Source organism: Triturus cristatus, chromosome 2_1 (assembly GCF_964204655.1).
Source record: "Triturus cristatus chromosome 2_1, aTriCri1.1, whole genome shotgun sequence".
Lineage (NCBI taxonomy): Eukaryota > Metazoa > Chordata > Amphibia > Caudata > Salamandridae > Triturus > Triturus cristatus.
This window is the reverse complement of record NC_140581.1, coordinates 313883558-313908341: the sequence shown is the minus strand read 5'-3', so window position 1 is coordinate 313908341 and position 24784 is coordinate 313883558. Positions and strand designations below refer to the sequence as shown.

General features: G+C 46.0%; 1 protein-coding gene across 4 annotated transcripts in view; it reads right to left on the bottom strand.

The window, feature by feature from the left end:
• Nucleotides 1-1625: 1625 nt before the first annotated feature.
• The window catches only part of ZBTB35 (zinc finger and BTB domain containing 35), a 164993-nt gene continuing 141834 nt past the window's right edge, over nt 1626-24784 (bottom strand). For all 4 annotated transcript variants that reach the window (XM_085631207.1, XM_085631204.1, XM_085631206.1 and 1 more), the window contains one exon: nt 1626-3430. In XM_085631207.1, the coding sequence (XP_085487333.1) occupies nt 2774-3430 (657 nt within the window). In that variant the 3' untranslated portion in view covers nt 1626-2773. The remainder of the gene's footprint in view (nt 3431-24784) is intronic.

The window sequence follows — 24784 nt, the reverse complement described above, 5'->3', positions numbered from 1 at the left end:
CACTTTTAATACAACCTAAGAAAAAGTTATTGATGCTGCCATCAAATGTCTCTATATACAGTCAATATTTTCTTTTGATAAAAACGAATCCTTGAACTTACAAAACTGAGATTGCGTGTTGTGTGTAATAACTTACTGTTATAATTTGTACCTTTCTTATTGACTCCCATTGAGACATTGTTGCACGATATGATATTTCTTTAATCAGCGACAAAGGTGGTGTAGGTAGTTATGATTGCCTTTCAACTAGCCCACATTAAACTACATAATTATGACTAAAACATTCAATTATGAATGAAAACCGTGCATTGGAAAGTTCTCAAAAAAGGTCCTTCGCATTTCCTGTGTACAACCGGTTTCAAAGTTCTCACAAAATGGGAGGAAGAGAAACAAAGGTCAAACAATTTGGTCAAAGAGAAGAACCAAGATTCCAATGCGGAATGCTTGTTTCAAATTATGTGACTCTCACAATGGCACATTTTAGTGAGTAATCCAGAAGACTGGGTACTATAACCGCAGGGTTTTAGCTCAGTTTTCTTAAATGTGAGCAGAGGAATACATTACAAATATTTCCCAAGAGGACACAGTTAGGACACACGGGGGAGGCAAATTTTCTGGTGGTTGTTTTCTAGCTTGCTTACAACTAGCCTGATTGATTCCGATAGTGAGGCCCACAGGACAACTTTTACAACGAAAATTAAGGTTTTTGGGGGCGGAAGGGCTGTGTCCGTGTTTTTATTACAATGTTTAATACTAGAATCTTCCAGTAAAGTGGTAAAGCTAAGATTAGATGTTAAGTCTCCTGCAGCTATGTCTAAAACAGTCTCTAGACTGCATCTAATGGGGGGCTTGTGATGGTGGCCTAACTCAGTAAATTGACCATCTTATTGCGGTGGTCAAAGCTTTGCTGTAAATTCACTAACTTAATTGAACCTTTTTCAAAGTATCACTTTTCAGGTTGTGTTAGGTGGAAATGAAATAATGTAAGACTCCACAGCTCAATCCACTAGTCACAAAAAGTCTGCAGACAGAGCACAGATTCTTTGCATACATTTTACTTACATTGAAATACAATGAGCTTTTCCTGGTCTGTGCCAAGATTGTGTCTCTTGGTGTCAATGCTCAAGGTGTTAAGGACTCTCTGGAGCCAACATGAGCTTTCAAGGCCGAGTAGGCTTGGAGACAGTGGTCGACTATCAAGGCCATTTTGGAGACGGTAGGGGGCTTAGTGCTCTGCTCTCTCAATGAAGTTGCTTGCCCTGGATTAAAGACTCACGCTGGGTTTGAAACCCAGAATGAAGATCCTTTGAAGATGTGGATAGTTTTCAAAGACAGACAAGACCTTGCTAAAGGAACTGATGTCATCCCATCCATGTTTTCTGTGACTCTTTTGAAAGGGTTATTCTGTCCCACAACCTAATGCATATTCAGACCTTGAAGGAACTACACAAACCAAAATATTATAGAGCTTTTATATCGGACTATTTCAGAAGTGCTCCCTAAAGATGTACAGACTCTTAGTCAAATGTACATGATATGCAAGGCAGATCTAGTATAATACCTATACTATACTACCTGGAGTTATAGTTTACTCCTTTTCAAAGAAGCTCAAATAATCAATATTCTGTGCTTCATATTGTTTTATTGTCCAGTAATACCGATTAAAATATGTACACTCCTAACTTTGTCCACAGTTTAGTATCCCTAGATTCATATTTTCAAGTTTTTTATTTTAAAGTAGAAGAGAGGTGGGTAATAAAAAAATAATCTCAAACATCTTGATGATTCTTATATATATCTATATATACACATCTTAACCCACATCATAATATAATACATTAATTTTTAAATAAGGCTACTCCTTCCCAAAGTGTAAAAAAACTATCTGCGTGGCAAAATGCCCACAAAAAAACTTTTTCATATCGGTACTAATTACAGGAATAATCTACTTTTCAATAAATCCCTTTCATAATAAAATAGTAACACTGGTCACCGTGTGGCATGCGCCCTATTTTGCTTATCGAGAGTTACTTCTGACTAAATCTTACATATACAAAATGCTTTTGTCTGAAGTTCATTGCACTTTCCAACAAGGCACATGTTTGCTGCCGTTAAGCCCACACAGAAATATTACATTTCTCCACAATTTGGACATTCTGACGTTTGAAGTGAGTGAAGGCATTCCAGAACCATTGGTAATTAAATATGTTTATCATAACACAGCTCTGCTGCTGAAACCAAATTGTGTGTCTATATAGACATACAGTTCAACCAGGTTGATAGAAAAAGCACAACTTGGGTCCTAGCGGCACAAAGGTGAAGAAATCGTCTAGTAGTACAACAGACTTTCAGTGCAAGCATTCATAAAATGCTTAATTTGCAGGGTTGCACTTGAGCTTTTCATGTAGAAGAAAGAGTGTTTGGATGTGCAAAAGAACAATATTCTTAAAATTAAAATGTCATTCAAAAACATACTGAAATCTTAATTTTGATGCAAACAGATACAACCTATCTGAAACTGTGCGACTTCATGGCAGATATGTCCATTTCTAGTTACAGCTGCTGCAACGGGACAAAATGTGAAAGAGGTGACAATATGTGGCTTTATACGTCTGAAAAGCTTTTGAAATGTCCTGGCTTTGGTCCACCTGTCCAGTTTCCACCCCAAGGACAGATACTCATGAGCTGACCAATGTCAGTGTAAGACCCAACATTGTTATTCAAGAACACATTTGGTATTTTATTCCACAACTGCCACATGCAGTTATTTGTCCTATCCATCCATGGTTTCTGTTTCTTCTATATGCCTTACTCTCAAACTGTCCGCATGCCCATTGTCTACTTCCGGATGCTCCCCATTTTCATCTATAACTGGTAGGTCCGACTCGCTCCCTTCTAGTTCTTCTACCTCTAGATCGGCTTCCTCCAGAATTTCCGTCTGTACCTCTTCCATATGTATGTGGTTCATATGATCTACATGCAGCTCTTCCATGTGCACCTCTGAGCCAGGGTCTATTTCTAAGTGTTCCACCTCCAAATGGCCCATGTCTACCTGGTCCTGCAGATCCTCCAATTGATCGTCCTTCAATTCGCCGTCCTCCAACAGTTCCGGATGTAAATGCTCAATAGTCAATTGTGTTGTGTCCACTTGCACTTGTATCACGTTTTCAACAGGCACCATATGGACCTGCTCCACCTGCTCCACAAAAGTCATTGACGCCAATTGTTCGTTTTCCACTGCTTCTACTGGAAGAATCAACTCAGTCACTATTCTCTGTGAAATATTATGTGTGTCCCGAAGATGCCTTCTCAGCTCACTTCCTTGCATGAACCACAAGTCACACAATGTACAATGGTTGGGTTTATCTCCTGTGTGCAATACTAAATGATCCTTAAACTGGTCCCAACTGTTGAAAACGCTGTTGCAGACCTGCAATTATAAAAAGATGTAATTATTATTATGAACCGTCAATTGGTTACACAAAACAGCTAAGTAGATGGAACCGGAACAAATGTATTGCGTTTGTACAGGATACCCACACTTTGCAAAACCCTAGATTATCGAAAATGTTTTACTTATGTTCTTGAGACATGCAAAAATATTCATATTCTAATTTATGAATGACCATGTCAGTGCTCGACAAAACGATACATGGTCCAGGGCTGGAAATCAAATACAGGCACAGGCATTCTTTATTCTAAACAGGGGAATAAAGGGTGGTGTCCCATTCAATAAGTGGGTGACTAATAAATGTATGTACCAATACCCCACCCTTTAATCCTTCACCGTGCAGGCTACACTATGATAAGCGTGTTCACAGATTTTGTAGAATTGCTTAAAAGTGACGTCGCACGGTAGCCACAGGAGTCTCAGTAGGCCATTAACGACCCAGCAGACAATTGTACAGCAGAAACACTGAACAAACCTCATCTCAGCCATCTGCACTCGAGCTCTGGGCCTCAGTGGTGCAGAGTGACTGGGCTCCAGGGGTGGGGTGGGGCCCAAGGCCGGGAAAGACCAGCCCCCACCATATCATTTCAAATGCCAAGAATGCTTCAATCACAACAGATAAAAAAGCTCATTGCCTTAGTAGAGGATATAGTGCGGCACACAATATATCATCACAATTTTGTAATCATAAAACTAAACATTAGGGGGGATTGAAGTAATTTTTCAGCTCAACATAATACAGAGGCCAGAGGAAGGACTACGACTACACATTGCGGTATTTTGGTCTCACTACGGACAGCTTTACCTCTCTGCAAAGACCTAATGTCACTATTATACACACAATACACAACTTCATACATACAAAGAAATGGGCTTTGGGTTAGCCCTCTTCAGTCATTGGTTGATTGGGTCCAGTCTCCTCCAGGCACTAGTTTGCTGGGTTGCCCCAAAAAATTCTGGGACCAGCCCAGCGCATTTTGCGGACGTACATGGTCTGCACACACAACTGACATCGGAGAATGGGACACAATGTAGCCCACCTACACACAACGGTTTCTCTTTTCAGCCACGCTCAACTTGTTAGAACAACTACACTGATAAAGTTAACAAGCTTTACATTAGAAGCACAGCCCTTCATCCTAGGCACTAAGGGCTGGATGGGTCAGCCGTCAGCATAACACACCTGGCTGATCTATGCTCCAATCAGATGCCAGCCCGTATGCCATCCTTCTGAAGGGCATGAAAGCTCTGTATATGAGATGTCAGACAAGCAATTGAGGGGGGGGGGGTGGGGGGGGGGAAATCAGGCACTGTGGGTGTATTTTTCGCCGAACATTCGCTCTACTTTGCTGCAAAATTCTTTAAATGTATGCCTTCACTAATGTGGTGGCAATCATGCTGCCACGGATATAGTTCTCTGATTTCTTACCAGCGTAGTGGCCATCTTGGAATTGTGGCATTTCTCCTAGTTTTACAGGGAAACACATATTTGCTAAACGTTTTTCCAAGTTAAAAAAGTTTGTAACATTTTGCAGTCACAGGAAGATCATCTGGTTGTCATTTAGAAGTAGAAAAGTATTTAAGATATGGAGATTAAATGTTTGATGATGAACGTACTACAAACAAACATTGAACAGAAGAATATATTTTCTTCAACTGAAGAGCCATCACTCGGAAAAAAGATGGCAATACCATTTGCGTCATTGGTCACAGCTGTAAGAGAAGACTTTACCCAAGTCAGCTTCCATTAGAGTAGAATTACAAATGGAGAACTCCGTGATAAGACTACGGTTGCTTGGTCTGTTCATGTTGTGCAGGGTATGTTTGTCTGGTGAAGTCCTGCACTCACTGATCCGTTCACACGCATGCCAAGGTAGAAGTGAGGACTAAACTACAGGGCAGAAAGAAGCCATGTGCAGTGTAAAAAGGTGGAATCTGACTGCATGGTTACCCCCACTTTTTGACTGGTGTTTTGCTGGTTTGATGTAGTTTGACTAGGATCCTGCTACTCAGGACCCCAGTCTACCTGCTTTCTCCCTAAATTGGTTGTTCATGTACTATTGGAACACTCAAGATTGGATTCTGGGGTACCCTTATAAGTCCCTAGTATATGGTATACTATATACCCAGGGCATAGGTACCCCAGAGGCCTCTCAGGGGCTGCAGCATGTATTATGCCACCCCAGGGAGACCATTCAAAATGACGCAACAGGTCTGCTACAGCAGCCTGTGTAAGGTGGTGCATGCACCCCTTACTTAGATATAGGTTCACTATATCTATCCTATTTCATTGCACATATAAACCTATCAGTCACCCCTATGGCAGACCTTATCAATCCTAAAGGCAGGGTGCTGGGTTATGTGAGAGGGTGCCCATGCATGAGCAGAGCCCCTCTGCAGCCTTCGGAACCTATATTCCAGGGTTGTTTATGATGCAGCAAACCATATACTCTTAAGTGCATTATAACCTCGCAGTAAATGCCAACTTTAAAACGGCTGCATGGAAACATGTCGTGTTTGGTGTCAAACACCTTGGAATCATACCTCCACACCAGTAACTGGTGTGGGAGGTATGATTCCACCCTACTAGAGGGAGAAATAGGACAGCACCAGTACACCTGGTGCCAGCTTTTCAGACCCAGGCATTACAAAATGGATGCTGCCAGCCACAGACACGAGTCTGCCCTCCTGCTGCTGGACGAAACTCCGGCATGGGACGGCTGGACAATAGATTTCCTGTCACAGGGTGGTGTGACCACCTCCCAGACAGGCTTTAGTGTATTGGGGCTGGGTGGGTGCATTCTGAGAGTGCTTTGATGTCTGCACTTGGGGTACATTTGGTGTCCCTGTGCATAGTCCAGCTCAAACCGGTTGCAGAGGCTATAAGCCCCTACTCTGGCGCGAAACTGGACAAAGGACATGGGTGTAGCCACCCCTCTGTCCTGACCCTCCCGTAGGTGGGTTCCCAGAGTTTGTCCCACCCCTTCCTTGGGTATGAAGTAGGAACCCCTGGCTACAGGACTTTAGATTTACATGGACAAAACTCTGCTACAGAAACCAAGTACTTCAACTATCTACACTACGCTGGATGACCGAAGAATCTCCCTTGGAGTAAAGGAGTTACTCCCCTGCAAGGCAGGCACCTAAAACGCATCTGACTGGTTTGCATCTACGCAGCTCCTGAAGGTTTTGCAACATAGGAGGTGGGTTCCTAAGCTTCCCAGAGGCTGACCAGTGCTCTGAGCAAACCTGAGGCAGACCCACAGCCCTCGTGGGGACCGTGCAACCCGTACGCCTGGACACTGTGTACATTCGCAGCAGCATATGCCTTTTGGCGATCCCCGAGGCTGTGCTTTGGGCTACTTTTAGTCCAGACCCCGAGCAGTGATTCCACTGAAGATTACCGGCTCCACGAGTGTTCCGTGGGCTGGTATTTTGTGATTTCTCTAGAGGTCCCTTCGCGATCCCTGGTCCGTCGACCTGTGGGCCCCCGAGAAGGGTACTTTAACTTTCATGGGCTTTCCTGGTTGCTTCAGAAGTGTCCTGACTCGCCATTGCTTGGGGAGTCCCCAGGACATTGCTGGTCCACACCAAACCATCTTTTCTCTGACCGCGTGGGTTGCAGTTGCCAAGGCTTGTTGGTCTCCAATCCAGACACTGACAGTCAAACAACCACCCCCTCCCTCTACCTCCTTTGTGGGACGGCTCGCCTGCGGACTTTGGCTGCAGAGTCAAACTTCACCTCTTCGCACCTGAAACACCAGACATCGGTGGGCATTAATCTACAGAGCTCCTGGTCACCCTGAAGTGACCAAGACTCTGTCCCCTCTGCGTTCAGGTTCTTCTCCGCTCCAGGCTTGGATCACACCGGGCACCTCATATTCCCGGCAGCAGCACTTTGCAGCATCACGCCATTGAGAACGACGAAGATTCCCGACACCATTTGACACTTATGCACCCGGCTTCCCTGGGTTAGGCAACACGAGTACTCCGGTGCTCACATGGGTGCTGGCCTTAAAACCTTCTAAGTTTGAAAGGGTTTGCTCAAAGTCCTCTCCTAAGTGTCCTTAATCTTCAAAATTCCATCTGAAACTTTCCCATAGAATTGTATGGAGCTCGCGGCTGTGTTCTCACACTACACGCGTACCCCATGGGTCCCCTGTGTCACTACCTTGGGTGGTTCCTTGGGGTTCCAGTGATTCTACGTGCTCTAGGCAGTGTCTAGTCAAGTCGTGGTTGTTATACCACTTTCTTAGAATATGGTTCAGTCTCCCAATGAAGCCTGCTGTGTATTGTGCTATTTACTGTTGTTCTAGTACTCTAATATTGTGTGCCTTGTTCTCTAATCTCATAAAGAGGTTAGTAGAGAGTGTTTAGTAATAAATACATATATTTTATATATACCTTGTGTGGTTCTCCTTTCATTTAGTCATTCAAGAGTTTATAATCTGGTAAACCAAGCTGCTTTACATTTCTTTGAGACTTAGCCTGAAGGCTGCTCTCCATAGCTACCACTAGGACAGCTTTCAATAAAGGTTGTCTTTAACCTAATCATCAATAAGTGTCGTTTGGACTGGTGCAAGGTACTCACTATAACTAGGGGACAGCATATACCAGGCCAACTTCTCACTTTGGTGTGCAGCGGTTGGGATTCAAGCTTGCTATTGCTTTACCAGATAATCTCATTGAGTGACTAACTGAAATCCACTATAGGTACATATAATCAAGACTAGAATAAAGTAAGTTGTACTGAACTTAGAGTTGGGTAAGTCAAGGGTCTAGCACACCCTTTCTCCAATTCAAGATAGATTAGCAGTTCCCACTAGGTTAGGTAGGTGCCACACCACATAACAAGAGTATGTCTTCTAGAGCAGAAGCCAGTGGCTACTGCTAACTAAGTATGACCATCTCTCATTTGAGGAATTGAGAAATTTGTGCATCTAGAAAACTGAAGACAGGGAAAAAACCCAGAACTCAACGCCTCATAGAGGCTTTGCTTTTAGATGACCTCAGAAAGACCCCAGGGTCTGAGGCAGGCAAGTTGAGTGGGACAGCAGAAGAGGAAAGGTCAGGAGGTGAAAACCTCTATGGCCTGGACTCTGATGCTGGCCAGGAGGATCAAGATGATTCTAACCTGGACAATCCAATTCTTCCTGAAGGTGAGGGAGAAGACCTCAGTGGTCCTCTTTATACCCCACCTGGAAGGGTTAACAGTTTACCAAGAAGATCAAGATCTCCTTCTCAGGAATCTATTCATTCTGGTACTTCTGTAGGGACCTCTATTTCTCATAGGACTCCTCATAAAAGGGAGTCCTCTTATGAGAAGAAGTGCCAACTGCTTGAGTTTGAGAGAGCTAAGCTCAGGATCAAGAGAGAACAATTGGCCTTAGATAGGGAATCCCTGGAGCTTCAGAAAGCTTCTAAAAAGTTGTGGCTAGAGCCCATGGTGGCAGCAACAGTGTTGTCCCAAGAGGTAGAGATCATACTGATAACCATAGGAACCTGAACAAGATGGTCCCTCCCTACCAGAGTGGGGATGACATCCACAAATGGATAACTGCACTGGAGAGGGCCTGTAAAGTACAGAAGGTCCCTCAGGAGCAGGGGGCAGCAGTCTTGTGGCTCTCCTTTGCAGACAAAGCTAGAGACAAGCCCCTCACTGTTAGAGAAGAGGATGCTGATAATTACAAAGTCTTAAAGAGTGTTCTGATTGATGGGTTTGGCTTAACCACTGAGCAATACGGGTTAAAGTTCAGGGATACTCAAAAGGCACAGACTCAAGACTGGGTTGCCTTTATAGATTGTGCTACTAAGGCTCTGGAAGGTTGGATACATGGCAGCAAGGAGCATGACTTTTTAGGATTGTACAATTTGATTATGAAGGAGCAGATCCTTAATAATTGGCAAAACCAGCTTTTACACCAGTACCTGGTTGACTCTGATCTGACCTCTCCCCAAGAATTGGGAAAGAAGGCAGACAAATGGGTCAGAACCAGAGTAAAGCCAAAGAATCAGGGTGGTGACCAGAGGAAAGATTCTTCCAAGGCCCAAGAGAAAGGTGGGGATAAATCAAAAAGATACATCCACTACAGGATCCCAAAAATCCTCTTCTGGAGGTTGGTCCCAAACTTCTTCCTCCCATGAAAGAAACCTTATTGCCATATCTGTAAGAAACCTGGCCACTGGAAAAATGATCCCATTTGCACTAAGGTCAGCAATAAGGAAAATGTTCCTCCAAGCAATACTACCACTCCTGGTACTATAAGTAGTAATCCCCCAGTTGGTAGTAGTGCACCCAAAAAGTTAGGTGGGTTCTCATGGGGAACGGCGGTGGACCATAATTTAGAAAGGTCCCCCTTGCAGGCATCCTCAGTCTGTGATGGTGGCATGGGATTTGCCACTTTTACAGTCCTAATTCCTTGGGCAAGTACAGACAGGAGCCACTAAATCGGATGGTCAGAAGGCGTTGGCATTCAGGGACAGAGGGGCTAGTGTCACCATGGTGACAGGGAAGCTAGTCCGCCCCTCCCCCCCCCCCCCCCCCCCCCAACAGCTTTTACCTGAGTTAAAGTACCAGGTGACCAACATTCATGGTATCAGGACAGATCATCCCATGGCCATAGTCAATCTCAGCTGGGGAGGGGTCACTGGCCCAAAGAGTGGCAGTGTCCCCAAACTTGCCTGTAGATTGCCTGTTGGGGAATGATCTGGAAATTTCAGCTGGGGCTGAAGTTGAATACGAGGCCCATTTAAGAATGTTAGGCCTCCCTAAGAGAGTTGGTGGGGCTCGGAGGGCCACAGCCCAACCCCAGGGAAATTTGGAGCGTGATGGAGCATGAAAGAATGGCCCACACTACTCCACAAGAGCGCACAAGGGTTGAAGATACAGTCTTCTTCCCCCCCAGACTATAGGTAAGGCTCAGCCTCCTCAGGGAACTGATCCTACCCCTAGTAAAGGAACTGCCCCAGAGGTGGTCAGGTCTGTCCTGGCAACACCCCTGATGGCAGGGGACCCTTCCAAGGTGGCACCAAGTCTGGAGCAGGTAACCTGCCCCTCTCTACCCTACCTTAATCAGCCTAGGGCTGCAGAGGTCAGGGGACCCCTAAAGGCCCACTGCCCAGAGGAACCCCCCCCCCCCCCCCATCAACAGATATGGGGCACCCAGTCTAGTAGCCCTAGCCAGTTGAAAATTTCCCAAAACACGGAGGGATCCCTCTTAACATTGAATAGGGACCACCCCAGATGGACTCTGTTGGGCAAAGGAAAACCTGGGACCAAGTGGTTCCAAACCTACCATGTCCCTTTGGTGTTCCAACCAAAGGGACCCAACCCCCAGCTGGATGCAGCCAGAGGTTGACCCTTAGGACCAGATACAACTCAGTCATGGAAAGAAAGGCCTCCACGGTGGCAACTGATCTGAGGAAGTGAAGACCAACTTTTAGTATATGGTTCGGTCTCCCCCTGGAGCCCGCTGTGTATGGTGCTATTTACTGTCGTTCTAGTACTGTAATATTGTGCGCCTTGTTCTCTAATGTCATAAAGAGGTTGATAGAGTGTTTAGTAATAAATACATATATTTTATATATACACCTCGTGTGGTTCTCCTTTCATTTAGTCATTCAAGAGGTTATAATCTGGTAAACCATGCTGCTTTACATTCCTTCGAGACTTAGCCTGAAGGCTGCTCTCCATAGCTACCACTAGGATAGCTTTCAATAAAGGTTGTCTTTAAGCTAATCATCAATAAGTGTTGTTTGGACTGGTGCAAGGTGCCCACTAAAACTAGTGGACAGCATTTACCAGGCCAACTCCTCACATGCAGGCTGGCTGTAGAGAAATGGGAATGGAAAAAAGCGGAGCTCCTTCATAAAAACAGCTGCCGCTGGCAACATTCGGTGCTTCCAAGAAAATCAGTCCATGTTGGTCACTGATTGACTGCTGAAAGAGCTGGTCACAAGCACAATGTCATTGCAGTTTATGCTTGCATGTCAAATTTCACCTCTTCTTGTAGACAGGCAAGTTTCCTGTTTTTTGGTTCCAAATGTGTACAAGGCATACATTTTTTTCTGATTAAAATTGTCTGCAGCAAACAATGAACCTGGGGGTGGAAGAGGCAGGGAGCGTGAACTTTATTTTGTGGAGGGAAGTGATGGGGCATCTAGCATATTGGGGATAATTCCAATCGCTGCTGCGTTAAAAAAAAAACACTGAACAGGCGATGCAGTCTGATTTTATTCAGTAAACCCGAATTTCACTTTACACTAATGTAAGTGGAGGAAAACAGTCAAATTTAGATCTCAAAACATGAAGTTCTTGCACACTGACGTCTGGAATGACAGTTTTATTGTTAGCAACATATATGTTCGTGCATGCACAGTGTTGCTGACTGCAAAAGTCACAATTGTCTTAAGGGTCACGGACGATATGATGCCACTTGGATGCGATAAGTGATCCAAGCCACTATTCTCCACCTAGGTTTGGCCTTCACCATCTCCTATTCACTTTAGTCTGGTCAACGTTGAACAGTGCGCAGGTAGTCAGCGTTGTGAATGTTCAGCACCCTCTAATTATAGATTTTTACAGCTTGTATGTTCGTCACCCTTATGAAGTGTGAATGAACAAGCTCTCTCTCCACCTATAAGGCGGCCATAAAACTCCGCAGGCAACTGCCTTCCTGATGGGAGATAAGCTGAGAGAGGCAGCCAGTGTGGCAGCTAGTTCCTTCCAACCAACATTTTAAAGATAGTTTCAAGCCCTCACTCTAAAAAAAATCAAAACTGCAACTTGCAGGGCGCACAAATACATCATCAGTGAGCACTTCACTCACTGAAACTGATCATCAACTTGTCTCATGGCTGGTGATTGTTGCTACTGCGGGTCCTTAGTCTGGCTAATGTTGTATCCTGTGCCTCATCGCTGGTGCTGCTCTGTTATGTTTTATGTAGGGCAGCCTTCACTGCCGCCATTTCACTTCCTTCTTTGTTTTAGGCCTATGGCTTATGAATGTTGTGCTAGATACTTCCCTCTGTTCATCGTCCTTATGTATTTGCTCCACTTGTTCTCCGTCTCAGCGCTTGCTGCTGCTTGGATACTAGGTTTGTATTTATTTTGCGGACGGCTGTCCTCTGATGAGTTCTAGAGCATTAGAACACATTCTGTTTCTAATGTTCAGTGCTGATCCATGTGAGGAACAGTGCTCATCTTTTCCAGTGCTGCTGTATACCAATTCCCCACCAAAGAAGGCAGTTAGAAAAGTAACAGAGAGGCAGCGAGCAACCAAGACTCCTACTGCAGCTTAAAACAAACCGATAACACAAATCATACAATAGATACTGGAGTAATGGTTACTTGGTTGTGATGTTAGAATTTTACCGACTCTTCTAACCAATGTTAGGGCCAAGAAAAAAATGTACCTTCTGGTAAAGCTATTTCGGTTCCCCCTATGTAGTGGCTTGAAAGAGCTCTTCTATTGGAACAGGGCAACAGTAAGCTGCCATAAGCATGGAGGACGTCTTTTGGCGTAAATACTCTAAATAGACCCTCAAGGAATTCTTTAAGGAGCATATCAGACAAAAGATGGCAGGTAGAATGTCCTTCTAAAAACGTATAATGGTAGCCAAATGGACCTTGACTGATGCATGACTAATTAGTGTATCCTACACATCTAGCAAGATCAGGCCCATCTGTGAAAATATAGATTGTGGATTATTCTCAGTACACCAAGTAAAATATAATTTCCATTTTGTGCCATCATGTCTTGTTGGTAGAGGCTGCCCTCGCTTTAGATAGAATGTCTCTGTATTCCTCTTGAATGTCTAGGACAGGGGTCTCTACCTTTTTTAGAACGAGAGCTACTTTTGAGAGATGAAAATAGTCCTGAGCTATTAATGACCGACCTGTTCCTGTTGTGACCACATCAGAGACCATCACAACACTGATCACACCTTCCAGGATTACTAGTAGTGACCATCCAGATGTATTTTACAATACTGAGTGATGCTAAAATATCACATCAAGAATACATATTAGTATAATATCATATAGGTGTTTGTGTCTATATAGGCGAGTATAGATTTACTTTTCTAAACTCTACATCTATGTGCCTTGATTATATATAAATCTTTGAGAAAAATAGATGTGGAGTTAAGAAAGTATATACAACTTTGCTTCCTTATTTATACTCACGCCGATGAAACCATGCGGAGTGGAACGATGGCACCTACTGGCGAACAGGGGTACAACAGATCAAAAAATTTCAGGATACAGCCTGACACCTGGAGAATATTCTAAGGTAAAGAATCTGCAGCTATAAGCCTCTATCCGATAAGACTTTTGCTTTGAATCGCCAGACTGAATGAAGTGGATCACAACAATTCTTGCCTCGTAAATACATTTGAGGCAATGCGCGTCACAGTCTTAATAATCACTGAAGAATTCTGCCCTTATTCAAGGAAAACAGTTTTCGCTTCCGTTTTTTTTGTCTCCTGGTATGTGCCCCACATAATGTTCAATAGTAGCTCACACCCGAAGGAGGTAACTGGCAAGTATCACCAATGCGTTGGAGGCTCTGATGGAAATAACTGCAACTGAAGAAAAACATTTCCCCAATGTTTCCAAGTCTTCTGCCCTCTCTATATGGCGCAGTATATGGCAAATTTAGGTTTCTGAGGCATCTGAGCAGCCTGAATGTCTGGTCAGTGTGAGAAGTTGGCCCGGTATATGCTGTCCACTCATTAAAGTGGGCACCTTGCACCAGTCCAAACGACCCATATGATGTATGAGGTCAAAGATAATCTTTAGAAAGCTATCGTAGTGTTATCTGTGGACAAGCAGACGGTGATATTTTTAGGCGGAATCCTAAATGTTAGTGCCAGCTTCATTTGATGTGTTACTTGTATGAATTAGATTGTCAAATGAACCCTTTTTTTGCAGCCACCGCTTGTCTGGCTTTTCTTGAAATGGCATTTTGTGAAGGCAGCAATATGGGATCAAAAGAATGCAGGATAATGTAATTCCTATAAGGACTTGAAGAATTCAGCAGTGGTTGAATTTCCATTTTATAACTGCATGGTGAAAGCAGTGAGGCTCTGTCTTTGGATAGGAACGTTTTATTTAGGTTTGTGCCCAGAATGGCTGCCAAAAATTGGATCTTTCTGTGAGGACAGAGAGGATTTGTCTTTGTTTGAGCAAGGCCTAGTATGTTCAAGAGCTGTAGACCGTGCTTTGTACATTCTGTAGCTTACTTGAAAGAATTTCCCTTCAGCAGCCATTGTCTAAATAGGTAAAAACAGGATCTTGTGTTGTCAGATGGGCAGTTACTGCGGACATTTTGCGTTCGACTGTGGCAAACAAATTTAACCAAGGGTCTCCTCACTCTCGGAAGAGTCCTTGCACCACCTCCAGATGGAGGCGTCATTCATGCTAAGCTAGGCATTGATGGCGGAGTTCATCTGCTATGACGTTCAGAGAGCCCGCAAGGTGTTGAACCACCAGGGATATGCCCAGTGCTCCAGCCAAGTCCAGAGGCGTGAGACCTCCTGCCAAAGGGTCCCAATACCCCATGCCGCCCATGGAGGTTGTGTTGTCCGTTAATACCTGTACCAGCCTTCCCTTGATTGAAGGATGAAAGGCTTTCAATGCCAATCAGATTTCCCACAGCAGCAGTAGATTGATGTGCAAGACAGATTCCGCAGGAGATCAGAGTCCTCTAATCTCCACCTCTTTCAGATGGTCGTCCCAGAACAGGAGTCACAACAGTTAGCACTTGTTGGGAGAAGGGAGAGAAGCTAGATGAGGAAACTGGGGTTGCCTGGGGCAGGGCTTTGGCACCGATTAATTATCTTATGCACATGAGTCCCTGTGCAGGGCTTGGACCAGGCCCAGAGTAGGAATCGGTAAGGGCTTCATTGAATGGGAGGAATAGCTTGGTGGGTTCAACTCCCGGCAGAAACACCTCCGCCAAGATGTGTGTCTTGACTGTCCCTGAAGGCAGCGTGAGGTCTAGTCCTTCACCGACCTTCAGCACCACCAATGCGAATGAGGCACTTTGCTCTGTATCCATGGTAGGGGAGAGACCAGGCCAGTGTCTGGGAAGGTGTCCAGCCAACTAGCATCTGCCAGATCCTCATACCAGTTGTCCTCAGGATCTGGACTGATATCCATAAGGGACCGCAGATTCCTCTCAATCATCACCCAATCAAGGCCTGCCATAGGAATAAAGCAATTGCTCCAATATGGCGAAGTCTGCCTCCGGTTGGCATCAGACAACACCCGGCTGGGTCCATATCAGAGTCGTGAATGATAGGAGCGGTGCCACTTTTGGGTGTCGGCAATTAAGCGGGAGATGGGGGAAGGTCGAGGTTGCTTGACCGGCACCGCTACATGTCAGCCAATGGATCCCTGACTGATGGAGGGCGAACGTGCCGGCAGAAGACCAGCAGGGGGCCCCGAGAGTGCTTCAGAGGGGTCAGGCCACCCAAAAAAAAGGTACAAGGCCTCAGAAAATTCCTTTAGCCGGGCGGGTGTTGCTCCAGCTCCCAGAAATTCAGGGAGGCACGGAGACAACACAGGCTCCACCACAGCGCTACGCCTCAATTGCAGATGGCCCAGAGATTTGTGGGAAGACATGTTTGGTGAAGTTGAAGACCTCCGACTTTTTTACTTTTTGTCGAACTTACCGAAGGATTTGGAGTGTGACTCCTCAAACAATCAAGGCCTTCCTTGCTACCAAGACCTGGAGAGCCGCAGTGACAATAGACATCAGGCAGCAGGGAGCTTGAGGGAGTACTCCCTTAGGGTGCATGGCACGGCAGTCCTTGCATGTCTTGGCAACGTGATGACGCCCAAGACACCAGAGACAAACCATATGTGGGTCAGTCATCAACATCTGTTGGTGACAGGCACTGCCTGGCTTAAAAGCTGCCTTTCTGGTGAATATCCTTCAAACCAGGAGACAAAAGACAAAAAAGGGACAGTCAAAAAAAGATAGGGGGTAGTTCTCCTCCATATCTGCGCTGACACGCGTGGAAAAAAGGAACAAATGTCAGCTTTGGGGTGGTGCCTATATAGGCACTGCACACGTCACTTCCAGCGCGGATGACGCCGATGAAACCATGCGGAGTGGAACGATGCCACCTACTGGCGAACAGGGGTACAACAGATCAAAAAATTTCAGGATACAGTCTGACACCTGGAGAATATTCTAAGGTAAAGAATCTGCAGCTATAAGCCTCTATCCGATAAGACTTTTGCTTTGAATCGCCAGACTGAATGAAGTGGATCACAACAATTCTTGCCTCGTAAATACATTTGAGGCAATGCGCTTCACAGTCTTAATAATCACTGAAGAATTCTGCCCTTATTCAAGGAAAACAGTTTTCGCTTCCGTTTTTTTTGTCTCCTGGTTTGTGCCCCACATAATGTTCAATAGTAGCTCACACCCGAAGGAGGTAACTGGCAAGTATCACCAATGCGTTGGAGGCTCTGATGGAAATAACTGCAACTGAAGAAAAACATTTCCCCAATGTTTCCAAGTCTTCTGCCCTCTCTATATGGCGCAGTATATGGCAAATTTAGGTTTCTGAAGCATCTGAGCAGCCTGAATGTCTGGTCAGTGTGAGAAGTTGGCCCGGTATATGCTGTCCACTCATTAAAGTGGGCACCTTGCACCAGTCCAAACGACCCTTATGATGTATGAGGTCAAAGATAATCTTTAGAAAGCGATCGTAGTGTTATCTGTGGAGAGCAGCCTTTAGGCTTAATCTTGAAGGAATGTAAAGCAGCTTGTTTTACCAGAATATCACCTCCTATATTGACTAAATGGAAGGAGAACCACACAGTTATATAAAAATATGTATTTATTATTATAACTCTAGTATCCTCTACACGAGGATAGAACACAAAGCAAACAATACGAGATCAATAGAACAGTTGTAAGTAGCACAATACACAGTGGGCTCCAGGGGGAGACCAAACCATATACTAAAATAGTGGTAGAACAATCACAACAAGACACAGTCTACAGCATGTAGAATCGCTGGAACCCCAAGGAACCACCCAAGGTGAGTAGATCGGGACCCCACGGAGGATGGGTGCAGTGTGCTAACATGACGCGGGCTCCATACAATTCTATGGGGAAGTCGTGGATACAGTTTTAAAGTTTAAGGACCCTTCTAGGAGGACCTCCAGCAAACCCTTTGGAACTTAAGAGGTTTGGAATCAACCCCACCCATGGATACCGTAGTACCCAAGTTACCTATTCCAGATGAGCAGGGTGCATAGGTCTGGAGTGGTGTCGGACACCACCGTCGTTCTCAATTGAGGGCTGTGAAGAAGTACTGCTGCCGTGAAAATGAAGAGGGTCCGAAGGAATCCAAGCCTGGATTCTACAAGGAAGGAACCTGAAAGCAGAGTGGACAGAGTCTGGGTCACTTCAAATCAAGAGGACCCTCAGGGGGACCCACAGGCCGAAAGACCAGGAGTCTCAAGGGGACCTCGAGGAAGATTGCAAAGTACCAGCCCACGGACCACTCGGTGCGAAAAGGCCGGAGCTCTTTGGTTCAAATACTGCTCATGGTCAGGACTACACGAAGTCCAATGAACAAGCTCGGGAATCACCAACAAGCATATGCAACTGCAAATGGACGCGGTGCACAGGGGTTCGGGTTATGCAGTCCCCACGAGGAATCCTGGCCTCAAACTTGAAGAGAGGGCAGATCAACCGCAGGGACCACCGAAAACCCACCTCATGTGTTGCTGAAATCTTCGGAGTCGGTAGGAGCTCAGGAGCAGCAGACCGTTCAGTTGAGTTACGGTGCCTGCAGTTGGAGGGGAGTGACTCCTTCACTCCAAGGGAGATTCTTCCATTGTCCTTAGTGCAACACAGGTCCTGCATGGAGCCTGTATGGAGCAAGGGCACAGACAAAGCTTTGGACGTAGAGGGAGACGAAATCCGTCCCAGTCAAAGTCCAGAGTGTCCAGACCGTCGAAGGTCAGTGGTTTCTTCTTGTAGAATCTTGTCCACGTAAAATCTAAAGTCTTACAGCCAGGTAAGCCATTTTGTACCCATGAGAGAGGGTTGGACAGATTCGGGGGACCCTCCTAGGGGAGGGTCAGGACAGAGGGGTGGCTACACCCATGTCCTTTGTCCAGTGTCACGCCAGAGCAGGAGCCAATGGCCCCCAGAACTGGTTTGAGCTGGACTATGCACAGGGACACCAAATGTGCATCCAGTGCAGACTTTCAGGCACTCAGAGTGCACACACCCAGACCCACTACACTAAATCCTGTCTGGGAGGTGCCTATTGTGCAGCCTTCCTCTTCTCGAGCTTGGCTCAGCAGCAGCAGGGCAGAAATGTGTCTCTGGTTGGCAGCATCCATTTTGTGTTGTCCGGGTCGAGAAGGCTGGCACCGGATAGACCAGTGACCCCACGAAGCTTGCTCTTGAAGGGTGGAATCATACCTCCCATACTTGTTACAGGTGTGGAGGTAGGATTCCAAGGTGTTTGATACCAAACAAAATGTGTTTCTATGCAGTCATTTGAGAATGGCCTCCGAAGGCTGCAGAGGAGCTCTGCTCATGCAGGGGCACCCTCTCACTAAAAACCCAGCACCCTGCCTTCAGGATTGATAAGGCCTGCTATATTATTAGTCAGATATGTATAGCGTATGGCTGCCCCAGCAACGGGGCGTCCCAGCGCAACCCCAAACAAAGACAGACGCCCAATAGACAGAAATGAGATGTTAATTGAAAAAAACGGGGAAAAGCCAGGTTTTTATGGCTTTACGAAAAGCCAAGTGATTCTGGATTACTCTGATGTAAACAGGCAATGAGTTCCAGAGTTTTGCCGCCAGATTTCGAAAAGAACGGCCGCCTGCTCTAGCTTTAGAAACACGGGGAATACAAACCTGGGCACGGCCTGCCGATCTCATAAGGCGTTGCAGAACATAAAACTTGAGCAAGTTAGACAAACCCACAGGAGCCTGACGGGACAAGATCTTATGTGACATACAGAGTGCCTTAAACTGGATGCGCTTTTCAACCGGCAGCCAGTGCAGCTTGGGGAGCAGATGGGCAACTGAGCTGGACTTCAGGAGTGCTACTAGCAGACGAGCTGCAGCATTCTGAACCCTCTGCAGGCGCTTGATACTGGCCTTATTGACGCCCAATTAATGGGCGTTCCCATAGTCCAATCTGGACAAAATTAAAGCCTGGATTATGGTTTATCGCACTTTAGGAGGAAAAAAACCCAACAATGGTCTTAAACCCCGCAAAAGCCCAAAGCACACCCCTGCCACTGCTTTAGATTGAGCTTCGTACGTCAGACCCTGATCGAGCCACACCCCTAAGTTCTTCACAACCTCCTTGGGTAAGGGGGCGGGTTTTAGATGCTCTGGCCAGCACTGTTCAGACCATAATTCACGGTCCTTTCCGAACAGCAAGATCTCCGATTTGCTGGCGTTAAGCTGCAAGCAGTTGGCCGCCATCCAGTCAGCCACTGCTAGGAGGTCCTCCTTGAATTTAGCCAGATTGTCGCCACAGTTCTTAGAGAAGGAGATCACCAATTTGGTGTCGTCGGCATATGACACCAACGCCAACCCTCTATCTTTCGCTACCGCAGCCAGGGGGCAAACGTAGATGTTAAACAAAAGCGGGCTCAAGACTGAGCCCTGCAGTACCCCCTGACGCAGAGCTCACTCCTGTGAATGGAATGGAGGCACAGACACTTGAAAGGACCTCCCCTCTAAGAAGGAGCGAAACCAGCCGAGGGCCCCATCTTTAACGCCAATTTCCTGAAGACGAGTTAGTAAGATTGCATGGGAGATGGTGTCAAAAGCGGTGCTTAGGTCTAGAAGGACCAAGGCCGCTGAATCACCACCGTCCAGACTATCTCTGATAGCTTCCGTCACTACCAGTAGTGCGGACTCAGACCCATGCCGCGCTCGGAAGCAATGCTGAGATGGATCCAGAATGGCATTCTGTTCGATGTACTCAGAGAAGACAGAATTAACGTGAGATTCAGCCACCTTTGCCAAAAACGGCAGCTGAGAGATTGGCCGATAATTACCTGGTTCCGCGGGATCCAAGGAGGATTTTTTGAGCAATGGAATGACTTTGGCATGTTTCCATACCCTGGGAACAACTGCGGATGACAAGGACAGGTTCACCAAACCAATATCCTAAGGGGAAATCACGGGGTGAAGCGGACGAAACAGGGCAGGGGTCAGAGGATCTGCCGGAGATCCTGACTTGATTTTCAAGCAAAGTACATCAAATTCCGTAGGTGATAGAGGTGGAAAGGATAACAGACTGTTACCCGCCATTGGACCAGAGATCCCTAAAGCCTCCACCCCAATACACATATCCACCGCCGGCAGATTAAGATAAATAATACTAATGTAATAATACTTTGTTCACAAAGTAATGAGCCAACTCTTTACACTGGCAGTTAGAAACAATCGGGGAGGTTACCGATGAACCTGCACTTTTCATACCTTTGAGCAGAGAGAAAAACGACTTAGCCGGATTAGTGCTAGCCAAGATTTTGTTGGCTACATACTCTGCTTGTGTCTTCCGGATGAGCCGATGATACTGCTTAATGGCTGCCCGGTATTCCAACTTTGCTGTAACATCATAGGAGCGTCTCCAAACACGTTTGAGCTGCTTGCACCCCTGTTTAGCTGACATTAGTAAGTTGTCAAGCCACGGGTTAGAAGACCCTCGACTCCTCGCTCCCAGTCTAGCAGGAATACAAGTATCCAGACCAAATAACACCCAATCATGGAAGCGTGAAATTGCTGAATCCATTTTTAAAGGCAACAAAGGCCTATGGCTGGCCAGGCAAGCAGAAAAACGTCCCAAGTACAGTTTATGCCATGGACGTTTCAGAACTGGAGCTGGATGGAAAAGTACAGCTTTCCCCTGCAGTTGCAGCATGAAGGAGACCAAGAAGTGATCAGTCCACGCCTGAGGAACCGGTGGAAAGACCTTTAAAGGGCATAAATTGGAGAATATAGGGTCTAATAAATGCCCTGCCACACGCGTACTCTCAAGGACACATTGCACCAATTGAAAAGCCTCCATATCAGCCAAAATGCTTGAAATCTCGGCTTTCTCATGCATCTCAAAGTGAAGGTTGAGATCCCCCTAAGATAGTAAAGTTAGCAGCCCTACTTGCGTATAGCGCAACCTTACTCAGGAAATCTTCCCTAAAACTATTAGCGGGGCCTGGGGGCCGATAAACTAAAAGACCGGACATGGTGAAGTTGGAATTCAGCGTAATTTTAAACACTGCTTTCACAGTCCGCAATATTCTCTTTAATAAGGCTGCAGGTATAGACATCCTTAGTAATCACAGCAATACCGCCCCCCCCGCGCCCCATCCCGATTGACTGTCTTCAACGCATATCCCTGGGGAAGGGCCAACCAGGGCACAGCCACCGAATCCTGTGTGAACCAAGTCTCCGTTAAAAATAAGGCATCAGGAGCCTCATCTAGTCTGTTAGAATCCGAGTTCTCTGGTTGGCACAGGTAGGTACTTGTGTCAAGCAGGGAACCTTTCCTCTAGTCAGGGTAAGGGGGTACACTCCTAAAATAACCCCTGATCACCCCCTTGGTAGCTTGGCACGAGCGGACAGTCTTATCTCAGAGGCAGTGTGTAAAGCATTTGTGAACACATACAGTAACCCAGTGACAACACTACAAATGGACACCACACAGGTTTTATATTAAAAATAAGGATTCTTTATATAGAGTTACCACAAGACCATTAAACAACAAAAATATACAATACTGTTACTTTAGATGGTAGAATTTTGCTTAGTTCTCTTAAGTTCTTAAATGCGACACTTTAAGTCAATGTACTTTTAGATGCGACACGCAGGGCAACGAAAGTGTTGCAACGTTGTTGATGCGATTAAGTTTTTGGTGCAAAGAAATAAAGACGTGAAGATCTTCCAGATGCGTTGCGCTTCACCGATGTTGCGAGAAGGCGTCAGCTGCAGCGGCGTCACCCCTTACGCGATGCGATGACAGCGGCCTTGGCAGCGGCACTCTTCTCCGACGTTTGCGAGACGCTTCCGCTCGATGCGATACTGCAGCGGCGACACCCTTTACGCGATGCGACAGCAGCTCAGACGGCGGCACGCTTCTCCGTGGATGCGAGGCGCTTTAATTGAGGCTGTGCAATGCGACAGCTACGATGGCGACACGCTTCTTCCCCGATGCGAGACACTTCCTGGATGATGCGAGACGCTTCCGCTCGATGCGATGCTGCAGCGGCGACACACTTTACGAGATGCGACAACAGCTCCGACGGCGGCACGCTTCTCCTCCTTGAGTCGCGCTTCCAGCTCCTTGCGACACGCAGTCCCTCAGAAGGCCTAACAACAGCAGCAGGCACTTCCAAAGAACTCTGGGGAGCTGGGGGGTGAAGTCTGTTGCTCCTGATACTTCAGCTGGAGGCAAGCTCTATTCCAAGCCCTTGGAGATCTTTTTAAGCACAAGTTGAAATAAAGCCTTTTGTAGTCTTTCTCCTCTCCTTCAGCAGCAAGGCAACCACTGCTGGCCAATCCCCCAGGTCAGGGACAGTACTCCTCCTTACAGCTTTCCCAGTTCCTTCTCCTCAGGCAGAGGTTCTTCTTGTCAAGCAGGATCTAATTTCTTGGGAGCAGGGTCCCAATACTTATACCCCTAATTCCTTTGTTCCTATGGGGTAGAGGGGCCTTTGCCCAGTCCAAACCAGTTCCTGAGCACTTTGTTGACATGACTGACTTTCTATTCAGGGTGCAGGGCAGAGAAATCAGCTGCTCCACAGGAGGTGGAGCCAGCATTGTGGTGGCAGAGCACAGCCCTATTCAGAGTCCAGGTGTAGTCCTCCCACCCATCTGGATGTCAATCTCTCTATTCACCACCAGGCTACCTAGCCCTGACCCTCTGGGTTTCCTCAGCCCTGTCACTCACACAAACCAGACAGGCAGATACACATCATAGCAGAGGCGGGCTGAAATGGTTAGGCAAGCAAATACCAACTTTCTAAAAGTGGTATTTGCAAACACAGAATATTAAAATAAACTTTACTAAAAGATGTATTTTATTATTCTGAGTTCAGGCATACTAAACTCGAATTTCTACCATGTTCCCTGGGTCTGTTGGGATCATAGAATGTAACAATTCTAACAGTCCATTCTGGCCTATGGAGAACAGGTAGCCTTACAATAGTGAAAAACGAAAATGGCTGTAATTCACTATTAGGACATGCCACACACATCAGGGCTTGTACTACCTTATGCTTACAATGCACCCTGCCATTGGGCCTACTATAGGGGTGACTAATATGAAGTTAAGAGAAGGTTTAGTGACTGGCAAGTGGGTGCACTTGCCCAGTCAGCATGACAGTACCAGACTGCACGCAGGTTCTGCAATGGCAGACCTTAGGTACATTTTACCAGGCCGCTTCTGTGGGTGGCACAACCAGTGCTGCAACCCCACGAGCAGCATTTGTATTTACAAGCCCTGGGCACTCCTGGTGCACTTTACTGGGGTCTGACAGTAAACCAAATAAGCCAATCATGGAATCCAACCAACATATACATTTTATACAGGGAGCACTTGCACTGTGGCACAGGTTGGCAGTGGCACAGTGCCCTGAGCAGCCAACACCCGCAAAACACATGAGGCACAGCGACAAAAAGTGGAAGGGAGACTCACGCCAAGGTCCCAGGTCTAACAAAGTCAAACACCTCAGCGGTGACTTATACGTTTTAAGTGTAGTGGCCTATAGCTATAGTGCACCTATATCTAACGTCCAAGTGGTGCAAACACCATCTTACACAGGCTGTCGTAGCAGACCTGTAGTTTTGCATGATCTTCCATGGGTGGCATAATACATGCTTCAGCCCATGGGAGGCCTCTGGGGTACCTATGCCCTGGGTACATGGGTACCATACACTAGGGACTTATCAGGATACCCCAGCATCCAATCTGGAGTGTACCAAAGTACATGTGTAACAATTTAAAGGAGAAAGCAGATAGACTGGGGTCCTGATTAGCTGACTAGTCGAAAACAGTGAAACATCAAGCAAAAAGTGGGGGTAACCATAAGAAGCAGATCCTACTTTCCTACAGTCAGTATGAGCAGGGGTGACCAATTAGACATGCAGCTGTTCTAATGACCAATATCAAAAATGGTCAATGATTGATATACAAGTAGAACAGTCTTCCTTGCTGGCTCTTGAAATCATACAGGAAGCAGTTGTTTTATTTTGTAGTTACAGGCAAATCAAACCGGAACACTCAAATAGATCATGCAAGCCATCAATATCTGGTAGAGAAT